The 19,291-nt window shown below is 42.7% G+C and overlaps 1 protein-coding gene across 2 annotated transcripts in view; it reads left to right on the top strand.

The window, feature by feature from the left end:
* Positions 1–19,291, top strand: part of EPS15L1 (epidermal growth factor receptor pathway substrate 15 like 1) — a 297,626-nt gene that overhangs the window by 18,529 nt on the left and 259,806 nt on the right. For both annotated transcript variants that reach the window (XM_040417436.1, XM_040417435.1), the window contains exon 2: positions 5,409–5,450. In XM_040417436.1, the coding sequence (XP_040273370.1) occupies positions 5,409–5,450 (42 nt within the window). The remainder of the gene's footprint in view (positions 1–5,408; positions 5,451–19,291) is intronic.

The raw sequence follows: 19,291 nt of genomic DNA, 5'->3' as shown, positions 1-19,291 counted from the left end.
GGTTTTCAATGGGATTTAGGTCTGGAGAAAATGCGGGCAACTCCATTTGAGGTACCCCAGTCTCCAGCAGCCATTCTCCCCAATGATGAGACCTCGGTGAGCTGGCGCGTAGTCTTCCATGAAGATGAAATTAGGCCTGTGTTGTTCATGCAGAGGCACAATGACTGGATTAATGATGTTATTCAAGTACTATGGGCTTGTCACTGTACCATTCACAAAGTGTAGGGCAGTTCTGTATTCACTAGACACACCTGCCCACACTGTAACACTACCACCAAAGGCTCATCTGGTGAAAACAGTGGCTGGTGCATAGTGCTTTCCTTATGGTCTCCAATAGGGGTGGGCGATATGGCCCAAAATCTATATTGTGATATAATTTGAAGCATGTGCGATATGCGATATATATTGCGATATATTATTTTCTTCTGTATGTATTAGGGCTGCACGATATGGGAATTTTGTGCGATTGCGATTAGGGCCCTAAAAATTGCGATAACGATATGCGATGCGATATTTTAAGGGAATTGTGCTAGAGGTCTATTTGCTTGGATTTTCAAGGCAAAAGCACACACAAATTACTGATAATGCTGAAATGTAGTTATGCTTAAAGGGAGTCTGTCACCTCCATATGGCCATATACAATGCTTACATGGCTCTGTAGCACACCTATACAGGATTGTAACTTGCACCAGCAGGAAAAACTAAGTTTAATTCATATGCAAATGAGCACTCGCAAGTGCCCAGGGGCGGCGTTCAGTGTGTAGGAGCCCAGGCTGCTCTGCCTTCTTTTCACTTTACTCCTCCCCAGTCTCTGCCTTTGCCCGCCCTCCAAGTCTCTTGCCTCATCGATAGGACAAAGGAAGAGGCTGGGGAGGAGTAAAGTGAAAAGAAGGCAGAGCAGCCTGGGCACCTACACACTGAATGCCGCCCTGGGCACTTGCGAGTGCTCATTTGCATATGAATTAAACTTAGTTTTTCCTGCTGGTGCAAGTCTAAAGAAAAGAACAAAGGTACCGTTACAATCCTGTATAGGTGTGCTACAGAGCCATGTAAGCACTGTATATGGCCATATGGAGGTGACAGACTCACTTTAACTCCAGAACTGAAATGCACAGTGTTTTTCAAAATAAAACATCTTTTACTAAATTAAATAAAATATTTGCATTACTGCAGAAGTACAAAATACAAAACTTGCCATTTTCTTAATAGCACTGCAAAGAACAGATAATTAAAATAGAATAAATAGAAGAACATTTGTTCATTAAAATAACGACTTGCCTCCAGCCCCTCCTCCCTCACTGCACTGTAACTGATGTATCGCCGGCTGCGCTGTGCAGCATAGCGGCCGGCGATACATCCGTGTCAGCCACGTATAAAGTCAACCATCGCTTTTTGGGGGAAAAAGTTTGTCTTATAAAGCGAAAAATATGGTAATACATTTTTGGGTCGGCCAATTGGCGATTGCGATATGGCGATTTATTGCGATTGCTTTGGCGATATATTGTGCAGGCTTAGTATGTATACAAAAAATACAAATTACAAAACTGCCATAAGACATGTCCCCCAGAGCCAGTGCCATCAGCCCCAAGCCATTTGCCATCATCTGCCATATGTCCCCCAGAGCCAGTGCCATCAGCCCCATGTGGCATTTGCCATCATCTGCCTGCCATATGTCCCCCAGAGCCAGTGCCATCAGCCCCATGTGGCATTTGCCATCTGCCTGCCATATGTCCCCCAGAAGAGTCAGTGCCATCAGCCCCCATGTGGCATTTACCATCATCTGCCTGCAATATGTCCCCCAGAGCCAGTGCCATCAGCCCCATGTGGCATTTGCCATCATCTGCCTGCCATTTGTCCCCCAGAGCCAGTGCCATCAGCCCCATGTGGCATTTGCCATCTGCCTGCCATATGTCCCCCAGAAGAGCCAGTGCCATCAGCCCCCATGTGACATTTACCATCATCTGCCTGCCATATGTCCCCCAGAGCCAGTGCCATCAGCCCCCCCCAGAATCGCTATACTTACCTATCCTGCAGGGTGTTCGGCGAGTCGGCAGTCCGCAGGTGTCGCGTCTTCTTCCCAGCATGCATTGCAGGACCTGACGTCACACACAGCGTCAGCCAGGCCCTGGCCACTACAGTTAGCGCGGTGCAGAGTTGGAAGCTGGAGCCACGGAGCGGTCAGAAGGTTTGTCTATTCACTACCGCTCCTGGTCATATCGCGGTCCGGCGATATATGCGATATGGACAAAATCTGTATTGTTGCACAGATTCATCTCGTCCATATCGCATATATCGCCCACCCCTAGTCTCCAACATCGTTGGCGGCCATCATTTCTGCTCAAAATCGATCATCAGTAAACAGCACTGAGGCCCACTGGTCCCTTGTCCAGCCTAGATACTCCCTGGCCCATGCAAGACGACAACGCCTGTGGTCAGGTACACTTGCAGGTCGTCTAGCACGCAGAACACGCTGATGTAAACGGTTTCAGCATTCATCATCTAGTTCCGCAGGGCATTGTTCACAATGAAGTGGTTATCAGTGTAGGATGTGGCCAAAGGACGTCCACGTCTATGCCTTTCTGTGAGGCCTCATACACACGACCGTTCCGTTTTTTGTGGTCCGCAAAAAACGGAAGCCGTCCGCGTGCCTTCCGCAATTTGCGGAACGGGCGGCCCATTGTAGAAATGTCTATTCTTGTCCACAAAACGGACAAGAGTAGGACATGCTATATTTCTTTTTTGCGGGGCCACGGAACGGAACAAAGGATGCGGACCACACACGGAAGTTGAAGTGAATAAGTCCACACCCGAGCCGCAAAAACTGCGGCTCGGATGTGGACCCAAAAAACGGTCGTGTGCATGAGGCCTGACTCTTCCAGTCTCTCTGTATCTCTGTTGCAACCTGCTGATGACACTCAGTGGCCACTTCCGTCTGAGAACATGCTGCTTGAAATCTCTCAATGGCGAGGTACTGTTGATCAATTGTTTGGTGTCTTCTTGGTCTCATGATGTCAAAATGCAAACCGCATGATGAGGAGGACTGTTTAAATACCAATTCTAACTGAACCAGGAAATTTATTGGGCAATTCATGGATCAATCACCTGTTGTGAATTTTGCCGTTAAGCTCCTTGTTAGAGAACAGCAAGTTGTGCAAAAAGCAGTGAAAGGCCTCATGCACACGGATAAACCAAATATGCACTCTAACCTTTACAGATGAACTTAATGTGACCTTCTGTAAACTTCAGAATGTATACATCCAACTGTTCAGTGTTTGGCCTCATGCACACGGCCGTGTTCCGCGGCCGAGAGCGGTCTGTGGTAACCCGGCCGGGATTCCTGCTGACAGCAGGAGCGCACGGCGTCATTGGTTGCTATGACGCTGTGCGCTTCATGTCGCCGCTGCTGTACAGTGATACACTGGTATGATCTATACGAGTGTATCACTGTACAGCAGCGGCGGCATGAAGCGCACGGCGTCATAGCAACCAATGACGCCGTGCGCTCCTGTTGTCAGCAGGAATCCCGGCCGGGTTACCACAGACCGCTCTCGGCCGCGGATCACGGCCGTGTGCATGAGGCCAAACACTGAACAGTTGGATGTATACATTCTGAAGTTTACAGAAGGTCACATTAAGTTCATCTGTAAAGGTTAGAGTGCATATTTGGTTTATCCTGAAATTTCACCTACAAGCCAAATATCCCTAACTTTAGTGTAGTGGGTAGTGTAAATCAAAGCTATACGGCTGCCTGCACACGTTGTGGATTTTCATGTGGAAAAACAAGATTTTTGCAGAAATTGACCTGCCGTGGAGAATTAGGAATCCACCGCATGTCAAATGTCTGCGCGTTTTTTTCATTTATTTATTATTATTTATTTTTTGTGTGTGCGCAGATTTCACCCTTTGCAATGCATGGACTGAGATCTGCGGCAAATCCACATCAAATTAGCAACAATAAAAGCGCAGGTACCCTAAGGTCTCATGCACACGACCGTTGTTTTATTCCGTGTCCGTTTTTCGTGAATTTCTGCGGACCCATTGACTTTCAATGGGTCAGTTAAAAACTCGGCTAATGCACCGTTTGTCATCCGCGTCCGTGATCCGTGGTTCCAGTCCGTCAAAAAAATATAACCTGTCCTATTTTTTCACGGAAAACGGTTCGCGGACCCATTCAAGTCAATGGGACCGTGAAAAAACGCGGAGGCACACAAGATTGTTATCCGCGTCCGTTTTTTTCCTATCATTTGCATGGCAAACTTGACTTAGACTTTTTTATTACTTTCCTTCATGTCTGGTGATACTCCAAAAATAAAGGAAGACACACGGAAACAAAAACGGATCACAGAACAACGGAACCCCATTTTGCGGAACGGAACACAACAACGGTCGTGTGCATGAGGCCTAAACCTGAGGTTTTTGCTACAGTTTATAAGGCAGTAGTGGTTAAGACGAAAAGGTATTAACACCTGGCAAATCGATAGGATATGCCAGAAGTGTCTGATAGGTGTGGGACTACCTCTGGGACCCCCAACACCCTTTGCAACACAGGGTGAATCTGGACAAACCCACATGAAAATCCGCGTGCAGCGGTATTTGCCGCACTGCAGCCGGATCTCCGCCGATCCCCATTATAGTGAATTGGGCTGGACGGACTTCCGGCAGCACGCAGCTGCACACTATAGTTGCCGATCTTGCAGGCTATTCCCCTATATCCTCGCCTCTTTGTCTGGCGCTGTTCTCTACAGGTTGGGTCTTTCTTCCGCTGTTTATGTAAAGACTGCAAAGGTGACGTGCAGGTATATGCCACATGACCGCTGCAGCCTGTCACTGTTTGTTTTCGGCAGTAAATCACTTTCCTCACCAGTATTTATTTATCATTTTAACAGCATTTAGGGACATTGGTACAATTTCTGTCTTGGACAACCCCTTTAAGTAATCTGCACAAGTTACGGATTATGGCCTTTTTTTTTCCTTGTGGATTTTCGTGCAGAAAAACTTTAGCGTAATACGTGAATGAGATTAGACAACGAGAAGACAAGAAAAACCAAAACGTCAAGACAGTATCACCCAGCCCTAATCAGAGGTTCCCCTGATCTCATTAGAGCACGCTGTGTCATCGCTGGTCGCATGTGCACACCTGCAGGCCCATGCAATTAGTAGCACGTGTATGCTTGTCCAAATGGGGGTACCGCATGCCGATTAGCCTCACAACATGGAAAGACTGTAATATTTATCTACCTTTATTTTGTGAAATGTGGTTTGGAAAAAAATGGAGATTTCAATTTGTTTTGGCTGTGATTTTTTTGAATGGGTTCAGAAATGGGCCTTTATACAGATGTGAAGGCAGCAGCCTAGTGCACAGGGCGAAGTTCCCAGGGGTATATTGATGAAATGTTTTCTTGTTGCAGCTCTCCAGTGGCAATCCGTTATATGAAACGTACTACAAACAGGTAAGTACGAACCACGGAGATTACACCAGTGCAATCTGCTGCAGAGCCCCTCTGACCAGCATGGTGCACACAGTTCTTAGCATGTCCAGCTTCGTAACTGGGAATTTAGCTACACATGGCCACATTGTGCTTCTTTTTTTTTTCTCCTGGCTTTATTTTTATGATTTTAGATTCAAATGTGAAACAAAAAATCTTTAAATCAACCATTATGACCTGTCGCTTCTGCTGATGTGTTTTTTTTTTTTTGTACCTACTTGCATTCCTCATAATATAACATAATCTTTTCTTTTAAGGCCCTTTTCACACGGGCGAGTATTCCGCGCGGATGTGATGCGGGAGTTGAACGCATTGCACCCGCACTGAATACCGACCCATTCATTTCTATGGGGCTGTTCACATGAGCGGTGATTTTCACGCATCACTTGTGCGTTGCGTGAAAATCGCAGCATGCTCTATATTCTGCGTTTTTCATGCAACGCAGGCCCCATAGAAGTGAATTGGGTTTCGTGAAAATTGCAAGCATCCGCAAGCAAGTGCGGATGGGGTGCGATTTTCACGCACGGTTGCTAGGAGACGATCGGGATCGAGACCCGATCATTATTATTTTCCCTTATAACATGGTTATAAGGGAAAATAATAGCATAGTAAAACATCGCTGGAGGGGTTAAAAATAATTAAAAATAATTTAACTCACCTTAGTCCACTTGATCGTGTAGCCCGGCATCTCCTTCTGTCTTCATCTGATCTCTGTGCAGCAATAGGACCTGTGGTGCCAGCAATTACTGGACAGTGTCAGATTGTGCAAGGGCACATCCTTAACGGGTCACAGCCAGTTGTCAGTTCAGTCATAAACTAAAGAATAATAAAGGAACGGCACAACATACAGTTAGAAGATCCAGAACTGTCATTTCATGGAATACAATAATTTACTAAAACAGACACATGAAGAGCTGTGACAGGTCCTTTCTAAAGGGGTATTCCCATCAAAATACTCACCCTATACTGTGGCCAGGCATTTCCATAGCACCCTGAGGAGTAAAAGTGAGACACAGAAACCGTCTCTAGCTCTCGAGTTGTGGGAATAGCATAGCTTGCTATGCTTCACTTCTATGGGAGTTACTTAAAGGCTATGTACACCTTTGAGGGCAATTTTTTTTATTATTTAAGCTAAAAATTATTTTTACAATTGGTCTTTATTTAAAATATGGAATCCTTTTTTCTGTACAGGGCTTTAGATTTTCTCACTTTTCCATCATCTGGGGAGCTGATGGGCTCCTTATGTCTGCCCTCTGACATTATAAACACTCATTATAGCTCCGTTCTTATCTCACTGATTGTTTGTGACCTCTTAGTAATTTAGTGATCAGGTTTATTAGATGACCACAAATTGGCACAAAGTGAAAGTTCCAGTCACGCAGCTAGAAAAACAGTTAATCCTTTGTGATTCAGCTCAAAATACTTAATTAAGGCCAATTGAAAAAAAAGCTTTTTAACCAAAAATGAGTAAATTGCAGTCACAAACAAACGTTACCTCTGAAGGTGCACATGACCTTTAAGCAGAGCATCACAGCCTGCTTGTCTGTTTTTGTAACTCTGACCCCCTCTCGCCGCAGCAGTGGACAGGTCAGTGGCTGAGAAGCGAATACCACTTTAAAGAGAACCTGTAGTGTAGTGACTGACCCGCTGTTTTCAGCAGTCTGTAACGGGTGTATTAACATTAAGCACCTTTAGGCCTCTTTCACACGACCGTATGGCTTTTTCAGTGTTTTGCGGTCCGTTTTTCACGGATCCGTTGTTCCGTTTTTTGATTCCGTTGTGTTTCCGTTTCCTTTCCGTTCCGTTTTTCCGTATGCCATAGGCCTCATGCACACGACCGTTTTTTTTTGCGGTCTGCAAAAACGGGGTCTGTAGGTTGGTGATCCGTATCCGTTTTTTCTTCCGTGGCTCTTCCTTGATTTTTGGAGGATCCACGGACATGAAGGAAAAAGTTGTTTTGGTGTCCGCCTGGCCGTGCGGAGCCAAACGGATCCGTCCTGATTTACAATGCAAGTCAATGGGGACGGATCCGTTTGACGTTGACACAATATGGTGCAATTGCAAACTGATCCGTCCCCCATTGACTTTCAATGTAAAGTCAGGAGTCCCTATTATACCATCGGATCTGAGTTTTCTCCAATCCAATGGTATATTTTAACTTGAAGCGTCCCCATCACCATGGGAACTCCTCTATGTTAGAATATACCATCGGATTTGAGTTAGATCGTGAAAACTCATATCCGACAGTATATTCTAACACAGAGGTTCAAATTAGAATATACTACGAACTGTGTACATGACTGCCCCCTGCTGCCTGGCAGCACCCGATCTCTTATAGGGGGCTATGATATGCACAATTAACCCCTCAGGTGCCACACCTGAGGGGTTAATTGTGCGGATCACAGCCCCCTGTAAGAGATCGGGTGCTGCCAGGCAGCAGGGGGCAGTCATGTACACAGTTCTTAGTATATTCTAACTTGAAGCGTCCCCATCACTATGGGAACGCCTCTGTGTTAGAATATACTGTCGGATCTGAGTTTTCACAAAGTGAAAACTCAGCTCTGAAAAAGCTTTTATGCAGACGGATCTGCGGACGCGGATGCCAATCTTGTGTGCATCCGTGTTTTTTCACGGACCCATTGACTTGAATGGGTCCGTGAACCGTTGTCCGTCAAAAAAATAGGACAGGTCATATTTTTTTGACGGACAGGAAACACGGATCACGGCCGCGGATGAACAACGGTGCATTTTCCGAGTTTTCAACGGACCCATTGAAAGTCAATGGGTCCGCAGAAAATCACGGAAAACGGAACAACGGCCACGGATGCACGCAACGGTCGTGTGCATGAGGCCATATACAGTATACAGTAATTACATAGAAAAAAATAACATTTTCAATAGATGGTTCCGCAAAAACGGAACGGATACGGAAGACATACGGATGCATTTCCGTATGTGTTCCGTTTTTTTTGCGGACCCATTGACTTGAATGGAGCCAAGCACCGTGATTTGCGGACAAGAATAGGACATGTTCTATCTTTTCACGGCACGGAAATACTGAAACGGAATGCACACGGAGACACTTCAGTATTTTTTGCTGAACCATTGAAATGAATGGTTCAGTATATGTTCCGCGTACTGAACTCAAAAAACGTCCAGTATACTGAACGCAAAATACTGTCGTGTGCATGAGCCCTTATAGAGCTAACCCTGGAAGCTGTACAGCACACGATAGTGCTTCCAGATATAACAGAGTTTTTTTTTTCCTGTGCACAACAATTATCTTCCGGAGGGCTGGGGCAGCTTGCATAGCAGACACCTCATCGGATGTTGTCACTCGGTTTGGGCCCACTAAACCTACAGCGTGTTCCCCTGCAGAAATGGCCACTTTGGCATTATGTGATAAAAGAACTGTTATATTGCCCAAGATGAGCCCAGGGGGTTTGGTGTACTGTCCTCCCCTTGATCTCATCCCTGGTAATGTCAGATTTGTTTTACACATAATGCTGAAATGGGCAGTTGTGACTGGGAATTCTTTTGAAATCTAAACCCGAGCTGCATAATGACATAGCAGTGGACCAGCCTGAAACCTAGTGACAGATTCCTTTAAATGGTTGATTAAAAAAATGGCTGCACAGCATTTCACATATAGCTACTAGAGAGGGGTCGTTGATCCAGGGAGTTATTCTGATTGCCGGATTGGAGTCGGGAAGGAATTTTTTATTCCCCTAAAGTGGGAGAAATTGGCTTCTACCTCACAGTTTTTTTTTTTGCCTTCCTCTGGATCAACTTGCAGGATGACAGGCTGAACTGGATGGACAAATATCTTTTTTCGGCCTTATGTACTATGTTATGTACTATGTAAACAATAGAGCTGAGAAATGGGGATCATTCTAAATTATGCGCAAAGAGCTTCTATTTTTCCATTTATAGTAGGTATAATACCACTTTAATTTAGAATGATCCCCATTTCTCAGCTCTTTTGTTTGTATGTGAAATGTTGTGCAGCCATTTTTTTTATCAACCATGTTTCCTTGATGGACATGCACCTGTGACTATGAATATGAATGTGCTAGTCTAAATTTTCTTGTAGATTCCTTTAAATATTACTCTTCCCTTTAAGATCTCACAAAACATAACAATTCTTCAAATAGAATAATGAACAAGAGTGTTCCTTTGGGGACTTTCACACTGATCAGTTTTATCTAAATTCATTCGGAATGGAGAGCATTCCGTTCAGGATGCATCAGTTCAGTCCCTCTTACGTTTTTTTAGCAAGAGAAAATACCGCAGAATGCTGCAGTTTTCTCTCTGGCCAAAAATCCTGAATACTTGCCGGAATGCCGGATCCGGCATTCATTTCCATTGAAATGTATTAGTGCCGGCCCCAAGTGTTACGGCAAAACGGATTTGTTCTTTTCGTCCGTGCATGTGCAGACCATTAAATCTGTGAAAAAAATAAATACAGGATCCGTTTTTCTGGATGACAACCGGAAAGACTGATCCGGTATTGCAATGCATTTGTGAAACGGATCCACATCCGGATCAGTCTCACAAATGCATCAGTTTGTGTCCAGATTGCGGGATCCGGCAAGCAGTTCTGGCGACTTTACTGCCTGCTGGAATCCTGTGTCGCAAGTGTGAAAGTACCCTTTGTCTGAATATTGCTGTCACATATTTTTACATTGCCCCCTGGGGATCTTTTGTGTCCTGGTGAGAGGTAGCTCCTTTCTATTTGCTGATTCCTTCTAGTAGCAAGATCTACATTGTATTGCATTTTGCACTCGCGTGAGAAAAATCGCGCATGTTTGGTACCCAAACCCGAACTTCTTCACAGAAGTTCGGACTTGGGATCGGGGTTGTGTAGATTGTATTATTTTCCCTTATAACATGGTCACATGACCCATCACCATGGTAAAAGATCATGTGATGGATCATGTGATGACCGGAGTGACGTCACCACAGGTCCTTTTCCTGCAATCAGCAAAGAAGGAGACAGAAGATCGCAGCGCGATCAAGTGGACTAAGGTGCGTTTAATTATTTTTTATTTATTTTTAACCCCTCCAGCGCTATTGTACTATGTATTCTGTATTCAGAATGTTATTATTTTCCCTTATAACCATGTTATAAGGGAAAATATTAATGATCGGGTCTCCATCCCGATCGTCTCCTAGCAACCGTGCGTGAAAATCGCACCGCATCCGCACTTGCTTGCGAATTTCACGCAACCTCATTCACTTCTATGAGGCCTGCGTTGCAAGTGATGCGTGAAAATCACCGCTCATGTGAACAGCCCCATAGAAATGAATGGGTCGGTATTCAGTGCGGGTGCAATGCGTTCAACTCACGCATCATATCCGCGCGGAATACTCGCCCGTGTGAAAGGGGCCTTAATCACCCATCTACAAGAGAATCAGGGTGATGGAGCAAATGAGCATGTGTGTCCAATATAGTCCTTTATATTCACCCATTTTAAATGTCATTTTTATGCTACAATTGTAGAGGAGGTGTTAGTAAAAATAATTGTTAATCATTTTCTACCGTTTGTCCTCTGCAACCTTCAGATTTTACTGACTCTGCAGACTGTTCCTTCTCCTTATCACTGAGACCCCTCAGAGCTCTAAGTGCTTCACCTGCAGCTCATATGTCTACTTTTTGGACAGCTCATAAACAATCATTTAGGGCTCTTTCACACGAGCGGATCCCTTGCATGGAATCCACTGCGTGAAAGACAGCCATGCCCAGTTCCGGACAGCAGAGACACGGAGCATTAACATGACTGATGATGCTCTTTACCTCTGTGTGATCTTTTTACTACAAAATCACGGTGACAACTTTATCTCACTGTGATTTTGTGGTAAAAAGATCACAGAGAGGCACAGAGCATTATTAACCCGTTCAAATGCTGGAGCCCCATTTTAAAAATCTGACATGTCAGTTTATGTGGTAATAACTTTGGAATGCTTTTACTTATCCAAGCCATTCAGAGACTGTTTTGTCGTGACACATTGTACTTAATTTTAGTGGTGAATTTGAGTTGATACGTTTTACCTTTATGCATAAAAAAAAACAAATTTTTAAAAAAAGTTGGAAAAATTTGCTATTTCAAAATTAGAATTTCTCCGCTTTTAAGACATAGTGATACTTCATAAAATACTTTACATCATCATTCATAAAATACTTTGTTTTCATAATTTTGTAAATGTCATTTTATTTTTTCAGGAAATTAGAAGGCTTAGAAGTAAATTTTTAAATTCTTAAGAAAATTGCCAAATCCCACTTTTTTAAGGACCAGTTCAGTTATTGAGTCGCTTTGTGGGACTTAATTAGTAGAAACCACCCATAAATGACTCCATTTTAGAAACTACATCCCTCAAGTTAGGCTACTTTCACACTTGCGGCAGAGTGATCCGGCAAGCAGTTCCGTCGCCGGAACTGCCTGCCGGATCCGGCAATCTGCATGCAAATGGACAGCAATTGTAGACTGATGCGGATCCGTCTTACAAATGCATTGCAAGAACGGATCTGTCTCTCCTGCTGTAATCCGGAGAAACGGATCCGTTATATATATTTTTTCACATTTTTACTGGTCTTCGCATGCGCAGACCGGAAGGACGGATCCGGATTGCGATATTTTTAACGCCGGATCCGGCACTAATACATTTCAATGTAAATTAATGCCAGATCTGGCATTCCGGCAACTGATCCGGAATTTTGAACGGAGATAATACCGCAGCATGCTGCGGTATTTCCTCCGTCCAAAACGCCGTTCAGTGACTGAACTGAAGACATCCTGAACGGATTTCTCTACTTTCAGAATGCATGGGGATAAAACTGATCAGTTCTTTTCCGGTATTGAGCCCCTATGACGGAACTCAGTGCCGGAAAAGAAAACCGCTAGTGTGAAAGTACCCTTACTGAAAACTGATTTTACAAACTTTAACCCTTTAACCTCTTAAGGACTCAGCCCTATTTCACCTTAAGGACTTGGCCATTTTTTGCAAATCTGACCAGTGTCACTTTATGTGGTGATAACTTTAAAACGCTTTTACTTATCCAGGCCATTCTGAGAATGTTTTTTTGTCACATATTGTACTTCATAACACTGGTAAAATGGAGTAAAAAAAATTCATTTTTATTTATAAACAAATACCAAATTTACCAAAATTTTTGAAAAATTTGCAAATTTCCAAGTTTCAATTTCTTTACTTCTATAATAGTAATACCTCCAAAAATAGCTATTAGTTTACATTCCCCATATGTCTACTTCATGTTTGGATCATTTTGGGAATGCCATTTTATTTTTTGGGGACGTTACAAGGCTTAGAAGTTTAGATGCAAATTTTGAAACTTTTCAGAAATTTTCAAAAAACCACTTTTTAGGGACCAGTTCAGGTCTGAAGTCACTTTGTGAGGCTTACATAATAGAAACCACCCAAAAGTGACCCCATTCTAGAAACTACACCCCTCAAGGTATTCAAAACTGATTTTACAAACATTATTAACCCTTTAGGTGTTCCCCAAGAGTTGATGGCAAATGGAGATGAAATTTCAGAATTTCTATTTTTTGCCAAATTTTCCATTTTAATAAATTGTTTCCACTAACAAAGCAAGGGTTAACAGCCAACCAAAACTCTATATTTATTGCCCTGACTCTGCGGTTTACAGAAACACCCGATATGTGGTCGTACACCACTCTACGGCCCCACGTCAGGGCGTAGAGGGAAAGGAACGCCGTGTGGTTTTTGGAAGGCAGATTTCGCTGGATTGGTTTATTTACACAATGTCCCATTTGAAGCCCCCTGATACACCCCTAGATTAGAAACTCCAAAATTGTGACCCCATTTTGGAAACTACGGGATAAGGTGGCAGTTTTTTTGGTACTATTTTAGGGTACATATGATTTTTGGTTGCTCTATATTACACTTTTTGTGAAACAAAGTAACAAAAAATAGAAATTCTGAAATGTCATCTCCATATGCCATTGACTCTTGTGGAACACTTAAAGGGTTAACAAAGTTTGTAAAATCAGTTTGGAATACCTTGAGGGGTGTAGTTTCTTAAATGGGGTCACTTTCTGGAGTTTCTACTCTAGGGGTGCATCAGGGGGGCTTCAAATGGGACATGGTGTCAAAAAACAAGTCCAGCAAAAACTGTCTTCCAAAATCCATATGGCATTCCTTTCCTTCTGCGCCCTGCTGTGTGCCCGTACAGAGGTTTACGACCACATATGGGGTGTTTCTGTAAACTAAAGAATCAGGGCAATAAATATTGAGTTTTGTTTGGCTGTTAACCCTTGCTTTGTTACGGGAAAAAAATAGATTAAAATGGAAAATTTGCCAAAAAATACCTGTTTTGGCACCGTTTTTATTTTTTATTATTTACAACGTTCATCTGACAGATTAGATCATGTACTATTTTTATAGAGCAGGTTGTTACGGACGCAGGGATACCTAATATGTTTACTTTTTAACATTTATTAAAGTTTTACACAATAATATCATTTTTGAAACAAAAAAAGTCATTTTAGTGTCTCCATAGTCTGAGAGCCATCTTTTTTTATTTTTTGGGCGATTGTCTTAGTTAGTGTCTAATTTTTTGCAGGATGAGATGACTGTTTTAATGGTATGATTTTGGGGTACATATGACTTTTTTTGATCACTTTTATTACCTTTTTTTGGAAGTAAGGTGACAAAATTATGGCTTTTTTTACACCATTTTTCTTTTTACTTTTTTTTACGTTGTTCACCTGAGGGGTTAGATCATGTGATATTTTTATAGAGCAGGTTCTTACGGACACGGCAATACCTAATATGTGTACCTTTTTTTTATTTATTAAGGTTTTACACACTAATATTTTTTAAACCAAAAAAAATTGTTTTAGTGTCTCCATAGTCTAGTTTTTTTTTTTTGGGCCATTGTCTCATGTAGGGGCTCATTTTTTGCGGGCTATGACGACGGTTTGAATGGTACTATTTTGGCATACATACGACTTTTTTGATCACTTTTATTACCTTTTTTTGGAAGTAATGTGAGCAAAATTTCTATTTCATCATAGTTTTTATTTTTTATGGCCTTCACCATGCGGGGAATGTAACATGACCGTTTTATAGATCGGGTCGTTACGGACGCGGTGATATATAACATGTGTAGCGAACTTAATTTTTTTCATTTTTAATCAGGGATAAATGTTTTTTTTTGTTTTACTTTTTTTCCCTTTTTTTTTTTTTTTTTTTTTTTTTTTACCCAGACCCACTTGGTTCTTGAAGATCCAGTGGGTCTGATGTCTGTATAATACACGGGCCGCGGCATGGAAGGGGTTAAAACGGTGGACATCTGCACAGATGTCTGCCGTTTGAATCGGAGTGTCAGCAACGAGCTGACACTCTGATTCAACCGCTCGGCAATCCTGAAAATAAACGGGGGGGCGGGCGCAAGATCGCGCACCCGCCCCCCACACTGCCGCACGCCTCCCGCCCGCCTCCCAACACAGAGCTTGCATAAGCGCTAAAAAACGCAGGTCTGAATTTACCTGCGGTTTGTAGCGATCGGCAATGCGGGGGGGTCTTAGTACCCCCCTAGGCATTGTCACAGGGTGCCTGCTGAATGATTTCAACAGGCACCCAGTTCCGATCACTGCCGGCCGTGCGGCAGTGATCAAAACTACACAGGACGTACCGATACGCCATGAGTCCTTAAGGACTCGGGAAACAGGGCGTACCGGTACTTCCTAAGTCCTTAAGGGGTTAAGTGTTCCACAAGAATTAAAGGAAAATGGAGGGGACATTTTTTTTGTGCATATTTTTCATTTTAATCAATTTTACCTTTTACACAGTAAGGGTTAACAGCCAAACAAACCTCAGTATTTATTGCCCTGATTCTGCAGTTTGCAGAAACACCCCATATGTGGTTGTAACCTGCTGTATGGGCACATGACAATGCTCAGAAGGAAAGGAGCGCTATATTGTTATTAGAGGGAGGATTTTGCTGGAATGGTTTTCAGGTGCCATGTCACATTTGAAGAGACCCAGAGGTACCCCAAGAAAGAAAACCCCCAAAATTGACCCCATTCTGGAAACTACATCCCTCGAGGAATAAATGTAGTGGTGAAGTGAATGCTTTGACCCAACAAGCATTTCATAGAATTTAGAAACACATGGCTGTGAAAATGAAAAATTTACTTTTATTTCCAATATAATGTTGCTTTAGCCCTACATTTTTTATTTTCACAAGGGCTAACAGGAGAAAATGCACCCCACAATTTGTTATGCATTTTTTCCTGAATACGGCAACACCTTGTACGTGGTCGTAAACCGATGTTTGGGGACATGGCAGCATTCAGAAGGGAAGGAGCCGCATCAGGATTTTCTAACATGTAATTTAATGAAATTGTTTTAGGGGCCATAGCATTTTTACTTTTTCACCAATGTAGCTGTCTGGGGGCTTGTTTTTTGTGGGACGGGCTGCAGTTTGTATTGGTATCATTTTGGGGTACATCATTTTTTTTGATCATCTTTTATAACAATTTTTGTGGCGGTGAATTAGGTAAAAATGGCAATTGTCAGTGTTTTTAGATTTTTTTATGGGATTCCACTTGCGGTAAATATGATAATTTTATTCTGGTGGGTTTATACGGTTATGGCAATACCAAATTTATATAGTTTTTTTTAAAAATGTTTTACTACTTTGTCAGCATTAAATCCCTTCTGTGTTAAAAAAAAATTATTATATTTTGCATAGTCATATACTAAAGTCCATGACTGTTTTGTGTTAGGGCCTGTTTTTTGCGGGACGGGTTGTAGTTTTTATTGGTATCATTTTGGGGTACACTTTTTGATCACTTGTCATTTTTTTTTTTTTTGTGGAGGTGAGGTGACAAAAAACAGCAATTCCATCATTGTTTTCAACATTATTTTTTGCTGTGTTCACCTCGCGGGATTAGTAACATGATACTTTTATAGATCAGGTCGTTACCGACGCTGCGATCCCAATTATGTGTAGATTTTTTTATTTCATTTTTTTAATGACATAAATGAACGGATATGAGAAAAGTTAATTTTTATATAATTTTGATTTTAATTTGTTTTATTTTGTACATTTATATTTATATATATATATATATATATATATATATATATATATATACATACATACAGTACAGACCAAAAGTTTGGACACACCTTCTCATTCAAAGAGTTTTCTTTATTTTCATGACTATGAAGGCATCAAAACTATGAATTAACACATGTGGAATTATATACATAACAAACAAGTGTGAAACAACTGAAAATATGTCATATTCTAGGTTCTTCAAAGTAGCCACCTTTTGCTTTGATTACTGCTTTGCACACTCTTGGCATTCTCTTGATGAGCTTCAAGAGGTAGTCCCCTGAAATGGTTTTCACTTCACAGGTGTGCCCTGTCAGGTTTAATAAGTGGGATTTCTTGCCTTATAAATGGGGTTGGGACCATCAGTTACATTGAGGAGAAGTCAGGTGGATACACAGCTGATAGTCCTACTGAATAGACTGTTAGAATTTGTATTATGGCAAGAAAAAAGCAGCTAAGTAAAGAAAAATGAGTGGCCATCATTACTTTAAGAGATGAAGGTCAGTCAGTCAGCCGAAAAATTGGGAAAACTTGGGAAAGTAAGGGCTATTTGACCATGAAGGAGAGTGATGGGCTGCTGCGCCAGATGACCTTGCCTCCACAGTCACCGGATCTGAACCCAATCGAGATGGTTTGGGGTGAGCTGGACCGCAGAGTGAAGGCAAAAGGGCCAACAAGTGCTAAGCATCTCTGGGAACTCCTTCAAGACTGTTGGAAGACCATTTCAGGGGACTACCTCTTGAAGCTCATCAAGGGAATGCCAAGAGTGTGCAAAGCAGTAATCAAAGCAAAAGGTGGCTACTTTGAAGAACCTAGAATATGACATATTTTCAGTTGTTTCACACTTGTTTGTTATGTATATAATTCCACATGTGTTAATTCATAGTTTTGATGCCTTCATAGTCATGAAAATAAAGAAAACTCTTTGAATGAGAAGGTGTGTCCAAACTTTTGGTCTGTACTGTGTATATATATATATATTTACACTTTATTTTATTATTTTTTATCAAGACCTATTTGTATCCTGAAGATCGAGGGGCCTGATGGCTATACAGTGCATTGCAATAGTCATCTACTGCAAGGCACTGTATAGTCTGTATTACAGTTACACTAAGGCTGATCAGACCTTCAGGGTCTGATCAGCCTTAGGTACATAGCAGCCCAGACGCCTTTGTAAGGCGTCCGGTTTCCTTGGCAACCATCGGCCCGCGGCCATCATAGCAGCGGCGGCCCGATGGAAGACAGAGGGAGCTCTCTCCCTCTCAACTACATGGATGCCATGGGCAACTACTGAACGGGGTTAAATGGCCGAGATTGATGCCAGCACCGTTTTTGGCTGTAGCCCCAGAGTGTCAGCTGTAAGTTACAGCTGTCCACTCTCTGCTGATGGCAGCGGCTCCATTCCTGAGCCGCTGCCATCATAGACGGCAGAGAGGATCAGGCTGCAGGGGGGCATCAGGAGGCAATGGGGGCATTATGGGGGCCACTAAATTACCGGGGGCAATATAAATATCAGGGGTACATTGGGGGTCTTACCCGATTTCAGGCTGTGATCTCCACGCTGGAGAAACCGGCATTTTCACACTAAAACACTCTGATTGGTAAGTCTGCGGAGACTAACTAATCGGAGCGCTTGCCGGCAAGGGATCACTCTGATTGGTCCTTTGCCGGCTTCCCCGGTGTGTCCGCTCTCCGGGAGAGTGGAGACTCTGGGGCTATGACACATTATAGTGTCACAGCAACGGTAAGCAGTTTGGACGTGACTGTATGTCCAAATGCAGTAAATTACTTGCGATTTGGACGTACAGTTATGTCCAAATGCGTGGAGGGGTTAATCATGTTAATGCTCTTTGTCTCTGCTGTCCGGAACTGGGCTTGGCTCTCTTTCACGCAGCAGATTACCCGCACGGTATCCGCTCTTGTGAAAGAGCCCTTAATCTAAATTGTGAACAAACTGATGAAGTCATGTTAATGTGGCTCTGTCACTAGATCACCCCTATTAAACCAGGCACATAGCCTGGTAGGGGTGATCCTCACTGTCAGCACCACGGTTGTTGATAAAATCATACTTTTATTCCTTTTGCTGGCAGGCAATTTCGAGCACCAGAAGGTGGGCCTTTTCAGTACAAGCACCGCTATGCAACGCCAACTGACATCTTAACAACCCCCCATTCCCTTTATTGACAGCGCTAGAGTGCAACTTCAACTTGGTCTAGTGCTGTCAATCAAGGGGAAGGGGGGTGTTTAGACGTCGGTAAGTGTTGCATGATGGTGCTCGTACTAAAAAAGCCCACCCCCTGATGCTCGAAATTGCCTGCCAGCCAAGGAATAAAAGTACGATTTTATCAACAACCATAGTGCCAGTAGTGAGGAGAAAGATATTATTTTAAACTGCAGGATCACCCCCTACCAGTCTATATGCCTAGTTTAATAGGGATGATCTGGTGACAGAGCCGCTTTACATGAGTGTTTATGAGCTTTCAGGAAAGCAGAGATAAGGGGTACTAATTAAGCTGTCAGTCCAACTCTGACAGATTTCAGTGAGATGGGGAAATAACTTTTTGCAGTCACTGAACTGAAGGCTGCAGAAAACAAATGGATGAAAAGTTTTAATAAAGACCAATACTTTCTTGCCCCAAATAAGCACAATGCAAAAAATTGCCCCAGTGTGTCCAAAGCTTTTTAATACCATGAA

The sequence above is a fragment of the Bufo bufo genome, chromosome 2 (genome assembly GCF_905171765.1).
Source record: "Bufo bufo chromosome 2, aBufBuf1.1, whole genome shotgun sequence".
Lineage (NCBI taxonomy): Eukaryota > Metazoa > Chordata > Amphibia > Anura > Bufonidae > Bufo > Bufo bufo.
Note: the sequence above shows the minus strand (reverse complement) of the source record. Positions and strands in the feature narration are given on the sequence as shown.